General features: G+C 42.7%; 1 protein-coding gene across 1 annotated transcript in view; it reads left to right on the plus strand.

Moving 5' to 3' along the window:
- Positions 1-1,583: 1,583 nt before the first annotated feature.
- Positions 1,584-18,412, plus strand: part of TKDP5 (uncharacterized) — a 37,295-nt gene continuing 20,466 nt past the window's right edge. Inside the window, 19 exon segments of the mRNA XM_060397055.1 lie at positions 1,584-1,676; positions 2,343-2,426; positions 3,631-3,702; positions 4,890-4,988; positions 5,495-5,578; positions 6,772-6,843; positions 8,027-8,125; positions 8,624-8,676; positions 8,678-8,707; positions 9,915-9,942; positions 9,945-9,986; positions 11,193-11,291; positions 11,803-11,886; positions 12,972-13,043; positions 14,246-14,344; positions 14,847-14,930; positions 16,140-16,211; positions 17,396-17,494; positions 18,001-18,084. Of these exon segments, the coding sequence (XP_060253038.1) occupies positions 1,586-1,676; positions 2,343-2,426; positions 3,631-3,702; positions 4,890-4,988; positions 5,495-5,578; positions 6,772-6,843; positions 8,027-8,125; positions 8,624-8,676; positions 8,678-8,707; positions 9,915-9,942; positions 9,945-9,986; positions 11,193-11,291; positions 11,803-11,886; positions 12,972-13,043; positions 14,246-14,344; positions 14,847-14,930; positions 16,140-16,211; positions 17,396-17,494; positions 18,001-18,084 (1,447 nt within the window). The 5' untranslated portion in view covers positions 1,584-1,585.

The raw sequence follows: 18,412 nt of genomic DNA on the forward strand, positions 1-18,412 counted from the left end.
CTGCTTACTAGGGACTGAAAGAAAGAATATTTATGGGTCAAGTAACAATTATCCCTCTATTTAAAATTTAATCACACAGACCTGAACCACTGAGAAGAGGAAATGCTGGGAAAGCATGAAACCCACCCTTTGTGTGGTTGGCTCATGGGACCAAGGCTTGTACAATACTAGATAATTCTCCAGGCCTTTTTCTTTGTCCCATTTGAATATTGTTTTATTGTTCATATTTGAATGTTGTCCTGGTTCATAGTCCAATATTCCTGAAAATTTGGAAATCTCTGTCTTTCACAGGTACTAAGATTATCGGAGATGGAGCCAGTATACTAACAGGATTGGCTGAAATAATCAACAAAGCACTTAAAGGTTAGGACTTTCTGCTCCTCTGGGGAGAGAGGAGGGCACTGAGACTGAGATCAGTCACCACTGGCTGACAATTCAACACGTATGACTATTGACTGAAACTTCATATAAAGCCATAAATATTGGCTCAGTGAGCTTATGAGGTGGGAGGAAATGGTTGTGAGGTGACGGTGCTCTGCTCAGGAGGGCATGGACACTCTGTCCAATCCCATTCCTCCTGTGCCATAAAGATCTCCTCCATTTCACTGTTTCTGAGATTTTTCCTGGACATTAATCTGAGAAAGGTGATTAAGAGTTTTCTTGAGTATGGGGACTGGTTCAATTGAGTTTTTAAGCATAGAGGTGGAGTCATGGAAATTTCAGGTTTAAGTCACTTGGTCAGGAAGATGATAATTTGAGAAGACATGGTGGGCATCTAAAGTCAAGGCAATCTTGCTATCCCAAACTGTGTCAATGGCACTAACTCCACAGATGTGGTATCAGAAATCAATTGAGAGTGGGTGGCCAATTGGGTGTTGGGAATTACGTGGTTGGTGGAAAAACCATGTCTTTGGTGTCAGGAAAAAACCCAGACTCCCCCTCTCCTATGATGTGAGGGCTCAGGTGAGGCTTGGGGAGAGGTGAGTAGTGAAAATAAGACCCAGGACCTGGAAACTCTCCCGAGTTCTCTGCATTGTCAAGTTCCTAGCCAATCAATAGTGTATCATATGGGTTGTGACATCATCGTATATTGTCTTGACCAGGCAACCCACATGCTTATTCCTGGGCAAGTTATCAGCAGTTTCCTCATCTGAACAGGGGAAACATGTTACATGAGTTCTTAGAACAGGTGACGAGTTATGAATAGAAAGACTTTATTCATGTGTCTTGAACAGATTTGTCCTTTTCCCACCACAATGTGTTAATCTGGAAAAAAGTTCTGCACCTACTTGCTGTGGCCAAATAATAATATTCCTTCGACAAATAATGTTTATTCCAGTATTATTAAGAGTAATCAAAAGATGTCGAGCCACAGAGGAGGGCAACTGAAGGGAAAGGAAGAAACACAGCCCTTGTAGGGGTAGCCTGTGGGAGTAAGGTTGATAAAATATACCGAAAGTTTCCAGGCGCTTTCTCTTGTTATCTTTTGATGAGTATTATGTTATCCATGTTGGATCCTTTTGCTGTTTCATGGACCAGGCTGAAAATTTACTCCTGAAACTTACTCGGTTTCATAGGTCAGGTGATGATTTCGGGAATACAATTTGATAACCATGCACAAGAGGAACTGCCAACACTCGAGATTGAATACTCAACACTCAGCGAGGAGATCAAAGGTTTGTAGTGTCTGCACCTCGGGGAAGAGGGAAGGGCACCGAGATTCAGATCAAAGATCAAAGACTAAATATTCAATCAATAAGTATCTTTCTTAAAACCTCAACAGTGCATAAATAGTTCATGGTGAATTTTGTGCATGTTCCACCAAGACATATTAATCTTAAAAATTTCTTTACCTACTTATTTGGGCCACAAAAAATATGTGGTTTCCTTGGTGTGTATGCCCAGCAGTGGGAACATGTGTACACCCATGGTAGATTCATGTTGATGTATGGCAAAACCAATACAATATTGTAAAGTAAAAAAATAAATAAAACAAATTATTAAAAAAATAAAAATAAAATTCTAGAGTGACAAAAAAAAGAATATTTGGGTGTCAAATAATGAGCATAAGTCTATCATGAAATATAAATAGAGTAAGCTGGGATGAATGTTCTGCAGGGAATATAAGAAACAGCCCTGCGTAGGTTGACACCTGATACCAAAGCTGAGACATTAGGAAAGTCTCCAGGCCCATTCCCACATTCTGTTTTGACTATTGCGTATTATCCATATTTTTTCCCTCATTTGTCCACTGTTGATGACTATTTTATCATCCATATTTGATCGTTGTTTTATTCCATGGACCAGCCTCATGCAACTCTTGGATTTACTGTCTTTCCTAGGTGTGGAGACAATCCATAAACAGGGCATTGAGAAGCGTTCAGTACTACCCGTGGTTAAAGGTATCCTCGGCGGTGTGCTTAAAGGTTTGTTCTTTTTGTAGCTCTGGGGAGAGGAGAGGACACTGAGACTGGGAATAGTCCTCACTGGCCCATGATTCAATCAAAATTCCTGTTTAGTGAAACCGAAGAAGAATCCACAAATGTGGGCATTCCTCTGAATTCTGGGCTGTTAAAATGACGAGGGTGGTGATGTGAGGGTCCTGTGTTCTTTAGGACATGGAGGCTCCCCTCAGCTCCACTTCCACTTTGCCTTGCACATCTACTCATTTTGGTGTGCCTAGAATTATCCTTAATAACAAGGTGTGATCTCTCTGTGAGCGGTCATCCTGAGTCTGGTCACCAGATTAACTGAGCTATTGAACAAGGAGGTGGGGTACGGAACACCCCAGTTTTAGACACTTTGCCAAATCATGAGAAATGGGTGCACATGGCTGGCTCCTGAACGTGGGACAATTCTGAGACTCAACATGCAGAATGTATGTTAACTCCTTCAATTTCCTCTCCAAATTAAATTGCGTTGTTCACACCCCGTGGGTGTTTGGATAACTGGATATTGTTTCTAAAGACACCACATATTTGGTGTCAAGGAAACCCAACTCACTCTCTCTTGAGCTTTGGGAGCTCAGGCAAGTACTAGGCCAGGCGAGTAATGAAAGTGGGACACTGGACCCAGAAGCTGTTACCAATATCAGTTTTTTCAGAGTTCAGGGCAGAATAGGAGAGTAGATCAAGTGGGTTGTGACAGGGTGTATCTTGTTTAGACCCTGTCACCCTCAAACCATGTGTCCTCCGGCAAGTCATGTATAGTCCTCATCTGAACAGCAGATAAGTGCTGCCTGAGTTCTGGGAACATATTATGGGTCACCAATATAAACAGCTTATTCACATTTCATGGCCATGTTTGGTCATTTTACACCAGGAAATCTTCATGAAACCGTTCTGTACCTACTTAATTGGGGCCAGAAAGAACGAATATTTATGGGACAAGTAATGATTATCCCTCTATATAAAAATTAATCACACAGACCTGGGCCACTGAGAACAGCAACTGACTGGAAAGCATGAAACCCAGACCTTGTGTGGTTGGTTCATGGACCAAGGCTTGTAGAATATTAGAAAAATTTCCCTGCCTTTCCTCTGTCTTACATTTTCCTATTGTTTTATTTTTCATATGTGAACATTGTCCGGGATCATGGTACAATATTCCTGAAATGTTTGTCTTTCCTAGGTGTCAAGGTTGTCGGAAAGGGAGCCAGTATACTAACAGGATTGGCTGAAATAGTCAAGAATGCCCTTAAAGGTTAGGACTTTCTGCTCTTCTGGGGAAGTGGAGGGCACTGAGCCTGAGGTCAGTCACCACTGGCTGATGATTCAATCCATACGACTCTTGAGGGAAACCTCAATACAAACCCATAAATATTGGTTCAGAGAGCTTATCAGGTGAGGCTAAATGGTCATGCGTTGAAGGTGCTCTGCTCAGAAGGGCATGGAGGCTCCATCCAACTCCACTACACCCGTGCCCTAAAGATCTCCTCCATTTCACTGTTTCTGAGTTTCTCTGAGAACAGTGAATAAGAGTTTTCCTGAGTTTGTTCACTGGTTTGTGAGTTTTTGAGCATGGAGGTAGAGTGGAAATTTCGAGTTTCAGTCACTTGTTCAGAAACGTGATGACTCGAGAACACATGGCTGGGATCTGAAGTCTGGGTAGTCTCTATACCTCAATCTGTGGCATCAGCACTAACTCCGCAGATATGGTATCCAAGCTCAGTGGATACTGGGCGGCCTGTTGGGTGTTGGGAATGGATGGTTGTAGAAAAACCACATATTTGGTGTCAGGAAAAACCCCAGACTCACCCTCCTCTGTGATTTGATGGCTCAGGTGAGGCTTGGGGAGAGCTGAGTAGTGAAAGTAAATCCCTGGATCTGGAAACTCTGACCCGTTCTCTGTATTGTTGAGTTCCTAGCCAATCAATAGTGTATCAAATGGGTTATGACATCATCCTATATTCTCTTGGCCAGACAACCTACATGCTTATTCCTGGTCTAGTAATCAACAGTATCCTTATCTGAACAGGGGAAACATGTTACATTAGTTCTCAGAACAGATGCAGAGTTATGAAAGGAAAGACTTTATTCATGTGTCATGACCTGATTTGTCCATTTGCCAACACAATGTGTTGAGCTGAAAAAGAAATTTTCTACCTGCTTGCTGTGGCCAAGTAAAAATATTTCTTTATCAGATGATGTTATTCCTGTAGTATTAAGAGTAATCAAAGATCCCAGCCATGAGGAGAGCAGCTGCAGGGAAAGCAAGAAACACAGCCCTTGTGGGGTGACCTGTGGGAGCAAGGCTGATACAATATAAGGAAAGTCTCCAGGCCCTTTCCTTGTTGTCTTTTGACTGGTATTATCTTATCCATGTTTGTTCCTTTTCTTATTTCATGGACCAGGCCTCCTGAAACTCTTGAAATTTACTCTCTTTCATAGGTCAGGTGATGATTTCCAGGATACAGTTCGATAACCATACGCCAGAGGAACTGCCAACACTCGAGATTGAATACTCAACACTCAGTGAGGAGAATGAAGGTTTGTAGTTTCTGGACCTCACGAAAGAGGGAAGGGCACTGAGATTCAGATCAATGATTAATGATGAATGATTCAGTCAATAAGCCTGTTTGTTGAAACCTCAACAGTGCATGAATATTTCACGGTGAATTTAGTGTATGTTCTGCCAATATGCATTCATCTCAAAAGATTTCTTTACCTACTTACTTTGGGCCAGCAAGAATATTTGGGTGTCAAATAATGAGTATTCCTCTTATCATGAAAAATAATTACCACAAGCTGGGATGAATGTTCTGCAGGGAATGTAAGAAAGAGCCCTGTGTAGGTTGACTCCTGAGACCAAAGCTGAGACATTATTAGGAAAGTCTCCAGGCCTTTTCCCATGTTCCCTTTTGACTATTTTGTATTATCCCTAGTTATTCTCTCATTTGTCCACTGTTGACGACTATTTTATTATCCATATTTGATCGTTGTTTTAGTTCATGGCTAGGCCTCCTGAAACTCTTGGAATTTCCTGTCTCTCATAGGTGTGGAGACAAGCCATAAACACGGCCTTGAGAAGCGTTCAGTGAAAAAAGTGTTTAAAAAGATCCTCGGCGGTGTGATTAAAGGTTTGTTCTTCCGGTTCCTCTGGGGAGAGGAGAGGGCACTAGACTGGGAACAGTCCCCACTGGCCAATGATTCAATCAAAACACCCGTTTAGTGAAACTTCAAGAATTCAGCATTCAGAGAGCATTCAGAGAGCTTCTCAGCTGTTAAAACAGGGAGCGTGGTGATGTGAGGGTCCTGTGTTCTCTAGGACATGGTGGCTCCCCACAACTCCACTTCCACTTCGCCTTGCACGTCTACTCATTTTGGTGTGCCTAGAATTATCCTTAATAGCAAGGTGTGATCCCTGTGTGAGTGGTCTTCCTGACTTTGGTCATCAGATTAACTGAGTTATTGAACACGGAGGTGGGGTAATGGAACTTCCCAGTTTTAGACACTTTGTCAGATCATGAGGGATGGGCCCACATGGCCAGGATCTGAACTGAGGACAGTTCTGAGACCTCAACATGCAGAATGTATATTAACTCCCTCGAGTTTCTATCCGAATTAAATTGCGTTGTTGCAAACACCCTGTGGGTGTTTGTGAAATTGGATGTTGTTTCTAGAGACACCACATATTTGGTGTCATGGAACCCCAACTCACTCTCCCTTGTGCTTTGGGAGCTCATGAGTCCTGGACCAGGGGAGTAATGAAAGTGGGACACTGTACCCAGAAGCCGTTACCAATTATTGGTATTTTCAGAGTTCCCTTTAGAATAGGAGAGTGTATCAAGTGGGCTATGACAGGGTGTATCTTGTTCAATTTCAATCACCCTCATGCCACACGTCCTCTGGCAGGTCATCCATAGTCCTCATCTGAGCAGCAGATGAGTGCTGCATGAGTTCTGGGAACATAATGCCAGTCATAAATATAAACAGCTTATTCGCATTTCATGGCCATTTTTGGTCATTTTACACCAGGAAATGTTCATGAGAGATTTCTGTGCCTACTTGCTTGGGGCCAGAAGGAAAGACTATTTATGGCTCAAGTGATGAGTATCCCTCCGTTTGAAAATTAATCACATCGAGACGAGCAGCTGCCAAGAAAGCGGGAAACCCAGGCCTCGTGCGGCTGGTTCACGGACCAAGGACTTTACAATATTAGACAGTTCCGCTGGCCTTCCCTTTTCTCACTTTTCGCTATCATTTATATGTGAATGTTGTCCTGGCTCATGTTCCAATATTCTGAAATGTTTGAAATTTTTGTCTTTCATAGGTTCCAAGATTGTCGGAAATGGAGCCAGTATACTAGGAGGATTGGCTAAAATGCTGAACAAAACAATCAGAGGTTAGGACTTCCTGCTCCCCTGGGGAGAGGGGAGGGCACTGAGACTGAGATCAGTCACCACTGGCTGACGACTGAGTACATATTGACCCCCTAGTGAAACCTCAATAAAACTCAATATATATTGGCTCAGAGAACTTCTGAGGGGGGAAGAAGCGGTCGTGAGTTGAAGGTGCTCTGCTCAGGAAGGCATGGAGGCTCTGTCCATCTCCACTCCTCCCATGCACTAAAGATCTCCTCGTATTCACTGTTTCTGAGATTTTTCCTGTAATGTACACTGAGAGCAGTGATTAAGAGTTTTCCTGAGTTTGGTTGCTGGTTCGATTGAGTTTTTGAGGATGAAGGTGGAGTTGTGGAAATTTGAAGATTCAGTGACTTGGTCAGAATCACAATAACTCAAGAGGACATGGCTAGCATCTGAAGTCAGGACCGTCTCCCTACATCAACCTGTGGAATCAGCCTGAACTCCACAGATGGTATCAGAAGTCAGTGGACTTAGGGTGGCATGTTGGGTGTTGGGAATTGGATGGTTGTTGGAAAAACCATGTATTTGGTGTTAGGAAAAATCCCACAGTCACCCACCACTGTGATGTGATGGCCCAGGTGAGGCTTGAGGATAGGCAAGTTAGGAAAGCAAGATCCTAGACCTGGAAACTCTCACAGTTCTGAGTATTGTCGAGTTCCGAGCCAAGCAATAGTGTATCAAGTGGGTAGCGATGTGACAGTATCATGTCCTGACCAAGCCTCCTGAATGTGTGTCCTGGTGCAAGTAATCTGCAGTTTTCTCATCTGAACAGGGAATCATGTCACATGAGTTCTTAGAACAGATGATGAGTTATGAGTAGAAACAGTTTATCCACGTGTCATGACCATATTTGTCCATGTTCCACCACAATGTGCTAATCTGAAAAAATATTCTCTAGCTACTTGCTGTGGCCAAGTAAAAATATTTCTTATTGGAAAAGGTTTATTCCTGTATCATTAAGAGTAATGAAAAGCTATAGAGCCACGGAGGAGGGCAGCTGCAGGGAAAGCAAGATGTGAGAACAAGGTTTTACAATATAACGAAAGTCTCCAGGTCCTTTCCCTTGTTGTCTTTTGACTGGTATTATCTTATCCATGTATAATCCTTTTCCTGTTTCATATACCACATTTCCTGAAACTCTTGAGATTTACTCTTTCATAGATGAGGTGATGATTTCGAGAATACAATTCGATAACCATACACAAGAGGAATTGCCAACGCTCGAGATTGAATATGCAGTACTCAGTGAGGAGAATAAAGGTTTGTAGTTTCTGCACCTTGGGGAAGAGGGACAGGCGCTGAGATTCAGATCAATGACCAACGACCAATGATTCAGTATGCCTGTCTCTTAAAACCTCAACAGTGGATAAATATTTCATGGTGAATTTTGTGCATATTCTGCTAAGATATATTCATCTCAAAAGATCTTTACCTATTTACTTTGGGCCATGAAGAATATTTGGGTGTCAAATAATGAGTATTCCGCTATCATGCAAAATAATAAGAGCAACCTGGGATGAATGTTCTCAGGGAATGTAAGAAACAGCCCTGTGTAGGTTGACTCCTGATAGTAATGCTGAGACACTATTAAGAAAGTCTCCAGGCCCATTCCCACGTTCTGTTTTGACTATTGCATATTATCCATAATTTTTCCCTCATTTGTCCACTGTTGACGACTATTTTATCATCCATATTTGATTGTTGTTTTACTCCATGGACCAGGCCTCCTGCAACTTTTGGATTTACTGTCTTTCCTAGGTGTGGAGACAAGCCATAAGCAGAGACTTGAGAAGCGTGCAGTACTACCTGTGCTTAAAGGTATCCTCGGCGGTGTGCTTAAAGGTTTGTTCTTCCTGTGTTTCTGGGGAGAGCAGAGGACACTGAGAGTGGGAACAGTCCTCACTGGCCCATGATTCAATCAAAATTCCTGTTTAGTGAAACCGTAAGAAGAATCCACAAATGTGGGCATTCAGAGAGCTTCTGGGCTGTTACAACAGGGAGGGTAGTGATGGGAGGGCCCTGTGTTCTCTAGGACATGGTGGCTCCCCACAGCTCCACTTCCACTTTGCCTTGCACATCTACTCATTTTGGTGTGCCTAGAATTATCTTAAATAACAAGGTGCGATCCCTATGTGAGTGGTCTTCCTGACTGGTCATCAGATTAACTGACTTATTGAACAAGAATGTGGGGTAATGGAACTTCCCAGTTTTAGACACTCTGCCAAATCATGAGGGATGGTCCCACATGGATTGCATTTGAACTGAGGACAGTTCTGAGACCTCAACATGCAGAATGTATATTAAGTCCTCTGATTTCCTATGTGCATTAAATTGCGTTGTTGCACATCCAGTGGGTGTTTGGAGAATTGGATGTTGTTTCGAAGGACACCACATATTTGGTGTCAAGGAAACCCAACTCGCTCTCCCTGGTGCTTTGGGAGTTCAGGAGATTGCTGGTCCAGGGGAGTAATGAAAGTGGGACACTGTACCCAGAAGCTGTGACAGTTATTGGTATTTTCAGCATTCCAGGCAGAATAGGATAGTGTATCAAGTGGGTTGTGACATTGTATATCTTGTTTGGATCATGTCACCTTCATGCCACGTGTCCTCTGGCAAGTCATCCATAGTCCTCATCTGAACAGCAGATAAGTGCTGCATGAATTCTGGGAACTGATTATGAGTCATAAATATAAACAGCTTATTCACATTTCATGGCCATGTTTGGTCATTTTATACCAGGAAATGTTCATGAACAATTTCTATACCTTTTTATTTGGTGCCAGAAAGAAAGAATATTTATGGGTCAAATGAGGATTATCCTTCTGTTTAAAAATTAATCACACAGAACTAGACCACGGAGAAGAGCAAATGCTGGGAAGGCATGAAACCCAGCTGTTGGGTGGTTGGTTCATGGGACCAAGACTTGTACAATATTAGAGAATTCTCCAGGCCTTTACTTTGCCTTAGTTTTTCCTACTGTTTTATTTTTCATATGTGAATATTGTCTTGGTTCATGGTACAATATTCCTGAAATGTTTGTCTTTCACAGGTGCCAAGGTTTTCGGAAAGGGAGCCAGTATCATAACAGGATTGGCTGAAATAGTCAAGAAAGCCCTTAAAGGTTAGGACTTTCTGCTCTTCTTGGGAGAGAGGAGGGCACTGAGCCTGAGGTCAGTCACCACTGGCTGACAATTCAATCTATACAACTCTTGAGTGAAACCTCAATACAAATCCATAAATATTGGCTCAGAGAGCTTACCACGTGGGGCTAAATGGTCATGAGTTGAGGGTGCTTTGCTCAGAAGGGCCTGCAGGCTCCATCCAACTCCACTACACCCATACCCTAAAGATCTCTTCCATTTCACTGTTTCTGAGTTTTTTTCCTGAACGTTACTCTGAGAACAGTGATTAAGAGTTTTCCTGAGTTTGTTCACTGGTTTGATTGAGTTTCTGAGCATGGAGGTAGAGTGGAAATTTTGAGTTTCACTCACTAGTTCAGAAACATGATAACTCGACAACACAGGGCTGGCATTGAAATCTGGGCAGTCTCGATACCTTAACTTGTGGCATTGGCACTAACTCCGCAGTATGGTATCCAAGGTCAATGGACACTGGCTGGCCCGTTGGGTGTTGGGAATTGGATGGTAGTTGGAAAAACCACATATTTGGTGTCAGGAAAAAACCCAGACTCACCCTTCTCATTGATTTGAAGCTCAGGTGAAGCTTGGGGAGAGGTGAGTAGTGAAAGTAATCCCCTGGACCTCAAAACTCTGACTTGTTCTCTGTATTTTGAGTTCCTAGCCAATCAATATTGTATCATATGGGTTGTGACATCATCGTATATTGTCTAGACCAGGCAACCCAGATGCTTATTCCTGGGCAAGTCATCTGGAGTTTCCTCATCTGAACAGGGGAAACATGTTACATTAGTGCTTAGAACAGATGCAGAGTTATGAAAGGAAAGACTTTATTCATGTGTCATGACCTGATTTGTCCACTTTCCAACACAATGTGTTAACCTGAAAAAAACATTCTCTACCTACTTGCTGTGGCCAAGTAAAAATATTTCTTTATCAAACAATGTTTATTCCCATATTATGAAGAGTAATGGAAAGATCTGAGCCACGAGGGGAGCAGCTACAGGAAAAGCAAGAAACACAGCCCTTGTGGGGTATCCTGTGGGAGCAAGGCTGATAAAATATTAGGAAAGTCTCCAGGCCCTTTCCCCTGTTGTCTTTTGACTGGTATTTTATTATGTACCTGTGTTCCTTTTCTTGTGTCACAGACCATGTCTTCTGAAACTCTTGAATTTTACTCTCTTTCATAGGTCAGGTGATGATTTCCGGGATACAGTTTGATAACAGTACGCAAGAGGAATTACCAACGCTCCAGATTGAATATTCAACACTCATTGAAGAGAATGAAGGTTTGTATTTTCTGGACCACAGGGAAGAGGGAAGGGGACTGAGATTCAGATCCATAACCAGTGATCAATGATTCCGTCCAAAGGCCTGTTTCTTGAAACCTCAATGGCGCATAAATATTTCATGATGATTTTAGTGCATGTTCTGCCAATATGTATTATTGTAAAAAATAAATTTAAAATAAAAAATTTCTTTACCTACTTACTTTGGGCCACAGAGAATACTTAGGTGTCAATAATGAGTATTCTGCTATCATGAAAAATAATTACAGCAATGAATGTTGCAGGGAATGTAAGAAACAACCCTGCGTAAGTTGACACCTGATACCAAAGCTGAGACATTATTAGGAAAGTCTTAGGCCCATTCCCATGTTCTGTTTTGACTATTGCGTATTATCCATATTTTTGTCCTCATTTGTCCACTGTTGATGACTATTTTATCATCCATATTAGATCGTTGTTTTAGTCCATGGACCAGGCCTCCTGCAACTCTTGGATTTACTGTCTTTCCTAGGTGTGGAGACAATGCATAAACAGGGCATTGAGAAGCGTTCAGTACTACCTGTGGTTAAAGGTATCCTCGGCGGTGTGCTTAAAGGTTTGTGTTCTTCCTGTAGCTCTGGGGAGAGGAGAGCGCACTGAGACTGGGAACAGTCCTCACTGGCCCATGATTCAGTCAAAATTCCTATTTAGTGAAACCACAAGAAGAATCCACAAATGTGGGGATTCAGAGAGCTTCTGGGCTGTTACAATAGGGAGGGTGGTGATGTGAGGGTCTTCCTGAGTTTGTTCATGAGATTAACTCAGTTATTGAACATGGAGGTGGGTCAATGGAACATCCCAGTTTTAGACACTTTGCCAAATAATGACATATTGGCACACCTGGTGGTTCCTGTTTTGGGACAATTCTGAGATTCAACATGCAGAGTGCATTTTACCTCCCCCAATTTCCTCTTTGAATAAAGTTGCGTTCTTGCACACCCCATGGGTGTTTGAGGAATTGGATGTTGTTTTGAGAGACACCACATATTTGGTGTCAAACAAACCCAACTCACTCTCCCTTGTGATTTGGAAGCTCAGGGGAGTGCTGGACCAGGCGAGTAATGAAAGTGCGACACTGCACCCAGAAGCTCTCACCAATATCAGTGTTTTCAGAGTTCCAGGCAGAGTAGGATAGTATATCAAGTGGGTTGTGACAGGGTGTATCTTGTTAGGACCCTGTCAGCCTCAAACCATGTGTCCTCCTGCAAGTCATGTAGCGTCCTCATCTGAACAACAAATAAGTGCTGCATGAGTTCTGGGAACATATTACGGGTCATCAATATAAACATCTTATTCACATTTCATGGCCATGTTATGTCATTTTACACCAGGAAATGGTCATGAAAGATTTCTTGTACCTACTTACTTGGGGCAGGAAAGAACGAATATTTATGGGATAAGTAATGATTATCCCTCTATATAAAAATTAATCACACAGACCTGGACCACTGAGAACAGTGACTGACTGGAAAGCATGAAACCCAGACCTTGTGTGGTTGGTTCATGGAGCAAGGCTTGTAGAATATTAGAAAAATTTCCCTGCCTTTCCTCTGTCTTACATTTTCCTATCGTTTTATTTTTCATATGTGAACATTGTCCGGGATCATGGTACAATATTCCTGAAATGTTTGTCTTTCCTAGGTGTCAAGATTGTCGGAAAGGGAGCCAGTATACTAACAGGATTGGCTGAAATAGTCAAGAAAGCCCTAAAAGGTTAGGACTTTCTGCTCTTCTGGGGAGAGAAGAGGGCACTGAGCCTGAGGTCAGTCACCACTGGCTGATGATTCAATCCATACGACTCTTGAGGGAAACCTCAATGCAAACCTATAAATACTGGCTCAGAGAGCTTATCAGGTGAGGCTAAACGGTCATGAGATGAGGGTGCTCTGTTCAGGAAAACATGGAGGCTCCATCCAACTCCACCACAGCCATGGCAAAAGATCTCTTCCATTTCACTGTTTCTGAGTTTTTTCTGTACGTTACTCTGAGAACAGTGATTAAGAGGTTTCCTGAGTTCGTTCACAGGTTTGACTGAGGTTTCGAGCATAGAGGTAGAGTGGAAATTTCAAGCTTCAGTCACTTGTTCAGAAACATGATGACTCAAGAACACATGGCTGGGATCTGAAGTCTGGGTAGTCTCTATACCTCAATCTGTGGCATCAGCACTAACTCCACAGATATGGTATCCAAGCTCAGTGGATACTGGGCAGCCTGTTGGGTGTTGGGAATTGGATGGTTGTTGGAAAAACCACATATTTGGTGTCAGGAAAAAACCCAGACTCACCCTCCCCTGTGTTTTGATGGCTGAGGTGAGCCTCGGGGAATGGTGAGTAGTGAAAGTAAGCCCCTGGACCTGAAAACTGACCTGTTCTCTGTATTGTCGAGTTCCTAGCAAAACATTAGTGTATCATATGGGTTGTGACTTCATCGTATATTGTATTGAGCAGGCAACCCACATGCTTATTCCTGGGCAAGTCATCTGGAGTTTCGTCATCTGAACAGGGGAACATGTTACATTAGTGCTTAGAACAAATGCAGAGTTATGAAAGGAAAGACATTATTCGTATGTCATGACCTGATTTGTCCATTTTCCAACACAATGTGTTAAGGGGAGAAAATGATTCTCTACCTGCTTTCTGTGGCCAAGTAAAAATATTTCTTTATCAAACAATGTTAATTCCTATATTATAAAGAGTAATCAAAAGATCTGAGCCACGAGGGGAGCATCTGCAGGGAAAGCAAGAAACACAGCCCTTGTGGGGTAGCGTGTGGGAGCAAGGCTGATACAGTATAAGGAAAGTCTCCAGGCCCTTTCTCCCATTGTCTTTTGACTGGTATCATATTATGCATCTGTGTGCCTTTTCTTGTTTCACAGACTATGTCTTCTGAACTCTTGAAATTTCTCTCTTTCATAGGTCAGGTGATGATTTCCGGGATACAGTTTGATAACAGTACTCAAGAGGAATTGCCAACACTTGAGATCGAATACTCACCACTCAGTGAGGAGATCAAAGGTTTGCATGTTCTAGACCCTGGGGACGAGGGAAGGGCACTGAGATTCAGATCCATGACCAGTGACGAATGATTCAGTCAAGACGTGTATTTTATGAAACCTCAAAGGTGCATAAATATTTCATGGTGAATTTAGTGCATGTTCCGCCAAGTTGTATCATCTAAAAAATTTCTTTACCTACTTACTTTGGGCCACAAAGAATATTTTGGTATCAAATAATGAGTATTCCTCTATCATGAAAAACAATTAGAGCAAGATGGATGAATGTTCTGCAGGGAATGTAAGAAAGAGCCCTGTGTAGGTTGACGCATGATACCAAAGCTGAGACACTATTAGGAAAGTCTCCAGGCCCATTCCCATGTTCTGTTTTGACTACTGTCTATTATCCATAGTTGTTTCCTCATTTGTCCAGTGTTGATGACTATTTTATTATTCATATTTGATTGTTGTTTTATTCTATGGATGAGGTCTCCTGCAACTCTTGGATTTACTGTCTTTCCTAGGTGTGGAGACAATGCATAAACAGGGCATTGAGAAGCGTTCAGTACTTCCTGTGGTTAAAGGTATCCTTGGCGGTGTGCTTAAAGGTTCGTGTTCTTCCTGTAGCTCTGGGGAGAGGAGAGCGCCCTGAGACTGGGAACAGTCCTCACTGGCCCATGATTCAATCAAAATTCCTGTTTAGTGAAACTGTAAGAAGAATCCACAAATGTGGGGATTCAGAGAGCTTCAGTGCTGTTAAAACGGCGAGGGTGGTGATGTGAGGGCCCTGTGTTCTCTAGGACATGGTGGCTCCCCACAGCTCCACTTCCACTTTGCCTTGCACATCTACTCATTTTGGTGTGCCTAGAAATATCCTTAATAACCAGGTGCGATCCCTATTTGAGAGATCGTTCTGACTCTGGTCACCAGATTAACTGAGTTATTGAATACGGAGGTGAGATAATGGAACTTCCCAGTTTTAGACACCTTGCCAAATCGTGAGAAATGGGTGCACATGGCTGGCTCCTGAACTTGGGACAATTCTGAGACTCAACATGCAGAGTGCATTTTACCTCCCCCTATTTCCTCTCAGAATTAAATTGTGTTCTTGCACACCCCGTGGGTGTTTGGGTAACTGGATGTTGTTTCGAGAGACACCACATATTTGGTGTCAAGGAAACCCAACTCACTCTCACTTGTGCTTTGGGAGCTCAGGCGAGTGCTAGGCCAGGCGAGTAATGAAAGTGGGACACTGGACCCAGAAGCTGTTACCAATATCAGTTTTTTCAGAGTTCAGGGCAGAATAGGAGAGTAGATCAAGTGGGTTGTGACATGGTATATCTTGTTTAGACCCTGTCATCCTCAAACCATGTGTCCACCCACAAGTCATGTATAGTCCTCATCTGAACAGCAGATAAGTGCTGCCTGAGTTCTGGGAACATATTATGGGTCACCAATATAAACAGCTTATTCACATTTCATGGCCATGTTTGGTCATTTTACACCAGGAAATCTTCATGAAACCGTTCTGTACCTACTTAATTGGGGCCAGAAAGAACGAATATTTATGGGATAAGTAATGATTATCCCTCTATATAAAAATTAATCACACAGACCTGGGCCACTGAGAACAGCAACTGACTGGAAAGCATGAAACCCAGACCTTGTGTGGTTGGTTCATGGAGCAAGGCTTGTAGAATATTAGAAAAATTTCCCTGCCTTTCCTCTGTCTTACATTTTCCTATCGTTTTATTTTTCATATGTTAGCATTGTCCGGGATCATGGTACAATATTCCTGAAATGTTTGTCTTTCCTAGGTGTCAAGGTTGTCGGAAAGGGAGCCAGTATACTAACAGGATTGGCTGAAATAGTCAAGAAAGCCCTTAAAGGTTAGGACTTTCTGCTCTTCTGGGGAAGTGGAGGGCACTGAGCCTGAGGTCAGTCACCACTGGCTGACGATTCAGTCCATACGACTCTTGAGTGAAACCTCAATACAAATCCATAAATACTGGCTCAGAGAGCTTATCAGGTGAGGCTAAATGGTCATGTGTTGAAGGTGCTCTGCTCAGAAGGGCATGGAGGCTCCATCCAACTCCACTACATCTGTGCCCTAAAGATCTCCTCCATTTCACTGTTTCTGAGTTTCTCTGAGAACAGTGAATAAGAGTTTTCCTGAGTTTGTTCACTGGTTTGATTGAGTTTCTGAGCATGGAGGTAGAGTGGAAATTTCAAGTTTCAGCCAGTTGTTCAGAAACATGATAACTCGAGAACACATGGCTGGCACTGAAGTCAAGGCAGTCTCGATACCTCAACCTATGGTATCAGCACTAACTCCACAGCATGGCATCCAAGGTCAATGGACACTGGGGTGCCCATTGGGTGCTGGCAATGGGTGGTTGTGGAAAACCCACATATTTGGTGTCAGGAAAAAACCCAGACTCACTCTCCCCTGTGATTTGATGGCTCAGGTGAGGCTTGGGGAGAGCTGAAGAGTGAAGCTAAACCCCTGGACCTGGAAACTCTGACCCAACTCTGTATTGTCGAGTTGTTAGCCAATTATAGTGTATCAAATGGGTTGTGACATCATCCTATATTCTCTTGACCAGGCAACCCATATGCTTATTCCTGGGCTAGCCATCAGCAGTATCCTCATCTGAACAGGGGAAACATGTTACATTAGTTCTCAGAACAGATGCAGAGTTATGAAAGGAAAGACTTTATTCATGTGTCATGACCTGATTTGTCCATTTGCCAACGCAATGTGTTGAGCTGAAAAAGAAATTCTCTACCTGCTTGCTGTGGCCAAGAAAAATATTTCTTTATCAAATGATGTTATTCCTGTAGTATTAAGAGTAATCAAAGATCCCAGCCATGAGGAGAGCAGCTGCAGGGAAAGCAAGAAACACAGCCCTTGTGGGGTGACCTGTGGGAGCAAGGCTGATACAATATAAGGAAAGTCTCCAGGCCCTTTCCTTGTTGTCTTTTGACTGGTATTGTCTTATCCATGTTTGTTCCTTTTCTTATTTCATGGACCAGGCCTCCTGAAACTCTTGAAATTTACTCTCTTTCATAGGTCAGGTGATGATTTCTGGGATACAATTCGATAACCATACGCCAGAAGAACTGCCAACACTTGAGATTGAATACTCAACACTCAGTGAGGAGAATGAAGGTTTGTAGTTTCTGGACCTCACGAAAGAGGGAAGGGCACTGAGATTCAGATCAATGATCAATGATGAATGATTCAATCAATAAGCCTGTTTGTTGAAACCTCAACAGTGCATGAATATTTCACGGTGAATTTAGTGTATGTTCTGCCAATATGCATTCATCTCAAAAGATTTCTTTACCTACTTACTTTGGGCCAGCAAGAATATTTGGGTGTCAAATAATGAGTATTCCTCTTATCATGAAAAATAATTACCACAAGCTGGGATGAATATTCTGCAGGGAATGTAAGAAAGAGCCCTGTGTAGGCTGACTCCTGAGACCAAAGCTGAGACATTATTAGGAATGTCTCCAGGCCCTTTCCCATGTTCCCTTCTGACTATTTTGTATTATCCCTAGTTATTCTCTCATTTGTCCACTGTTGACGACTATTTTATTATCCATATTTGATCGTTGTTTTAGTTCATGGCTAGGCCTCCTGAAACTCTTGGAATTTCCTGTCTCTCATAGGTGTGGAGACAAGCCATAAACACGGCCTTGAGAAGCGTTCAGTGAAAAAAGTGTTTAAAAAGATCCTCGGCGGTGTGATTAAAGGTTTGTTCTTCCGGTTCCTCTGGGGAGAGGAGAGGGCACTGAGACTGGGAACAGTCCCCACTGGCCAATGATTCAATCAAAACACCCGTTTAGTGAAACTTCAAGAAGAATTCAGGCATTCAGAGAGCATTCAGAGAGCTTCTCAGCTGTTAAAACAGGGAGGGTGGTGATGTGAGGGTCCTGTATCCTCTAGGACATGGTGACTCCCCACAGCTCCACTTTCACTTGCCTTGCATGTCTACTCATTTTGGTGCGCCTAGAATTATCCTTAATAGCAAGGTGTGATCCCTGTGTGAGTGGTCTTCCTGACTTTGGTCATCAGATTAAC

This window comes from Ovis aries, chromosome 13 (genome assembly GCF_016772045.2).
Source record: "Ovis aries strain OAR_USU_Benz2616 breed Rambouillet chromosome 13, ARS-UI_Ramb_v3.0, whole genome shotgun sequence".
In the NCBI taxonomy this organism is placed as follows: Eukaryota; Metazoa; Chordata; class Mammalia; order Artiodactyla; family Bovidae; genus Ovis; species Ovis aries.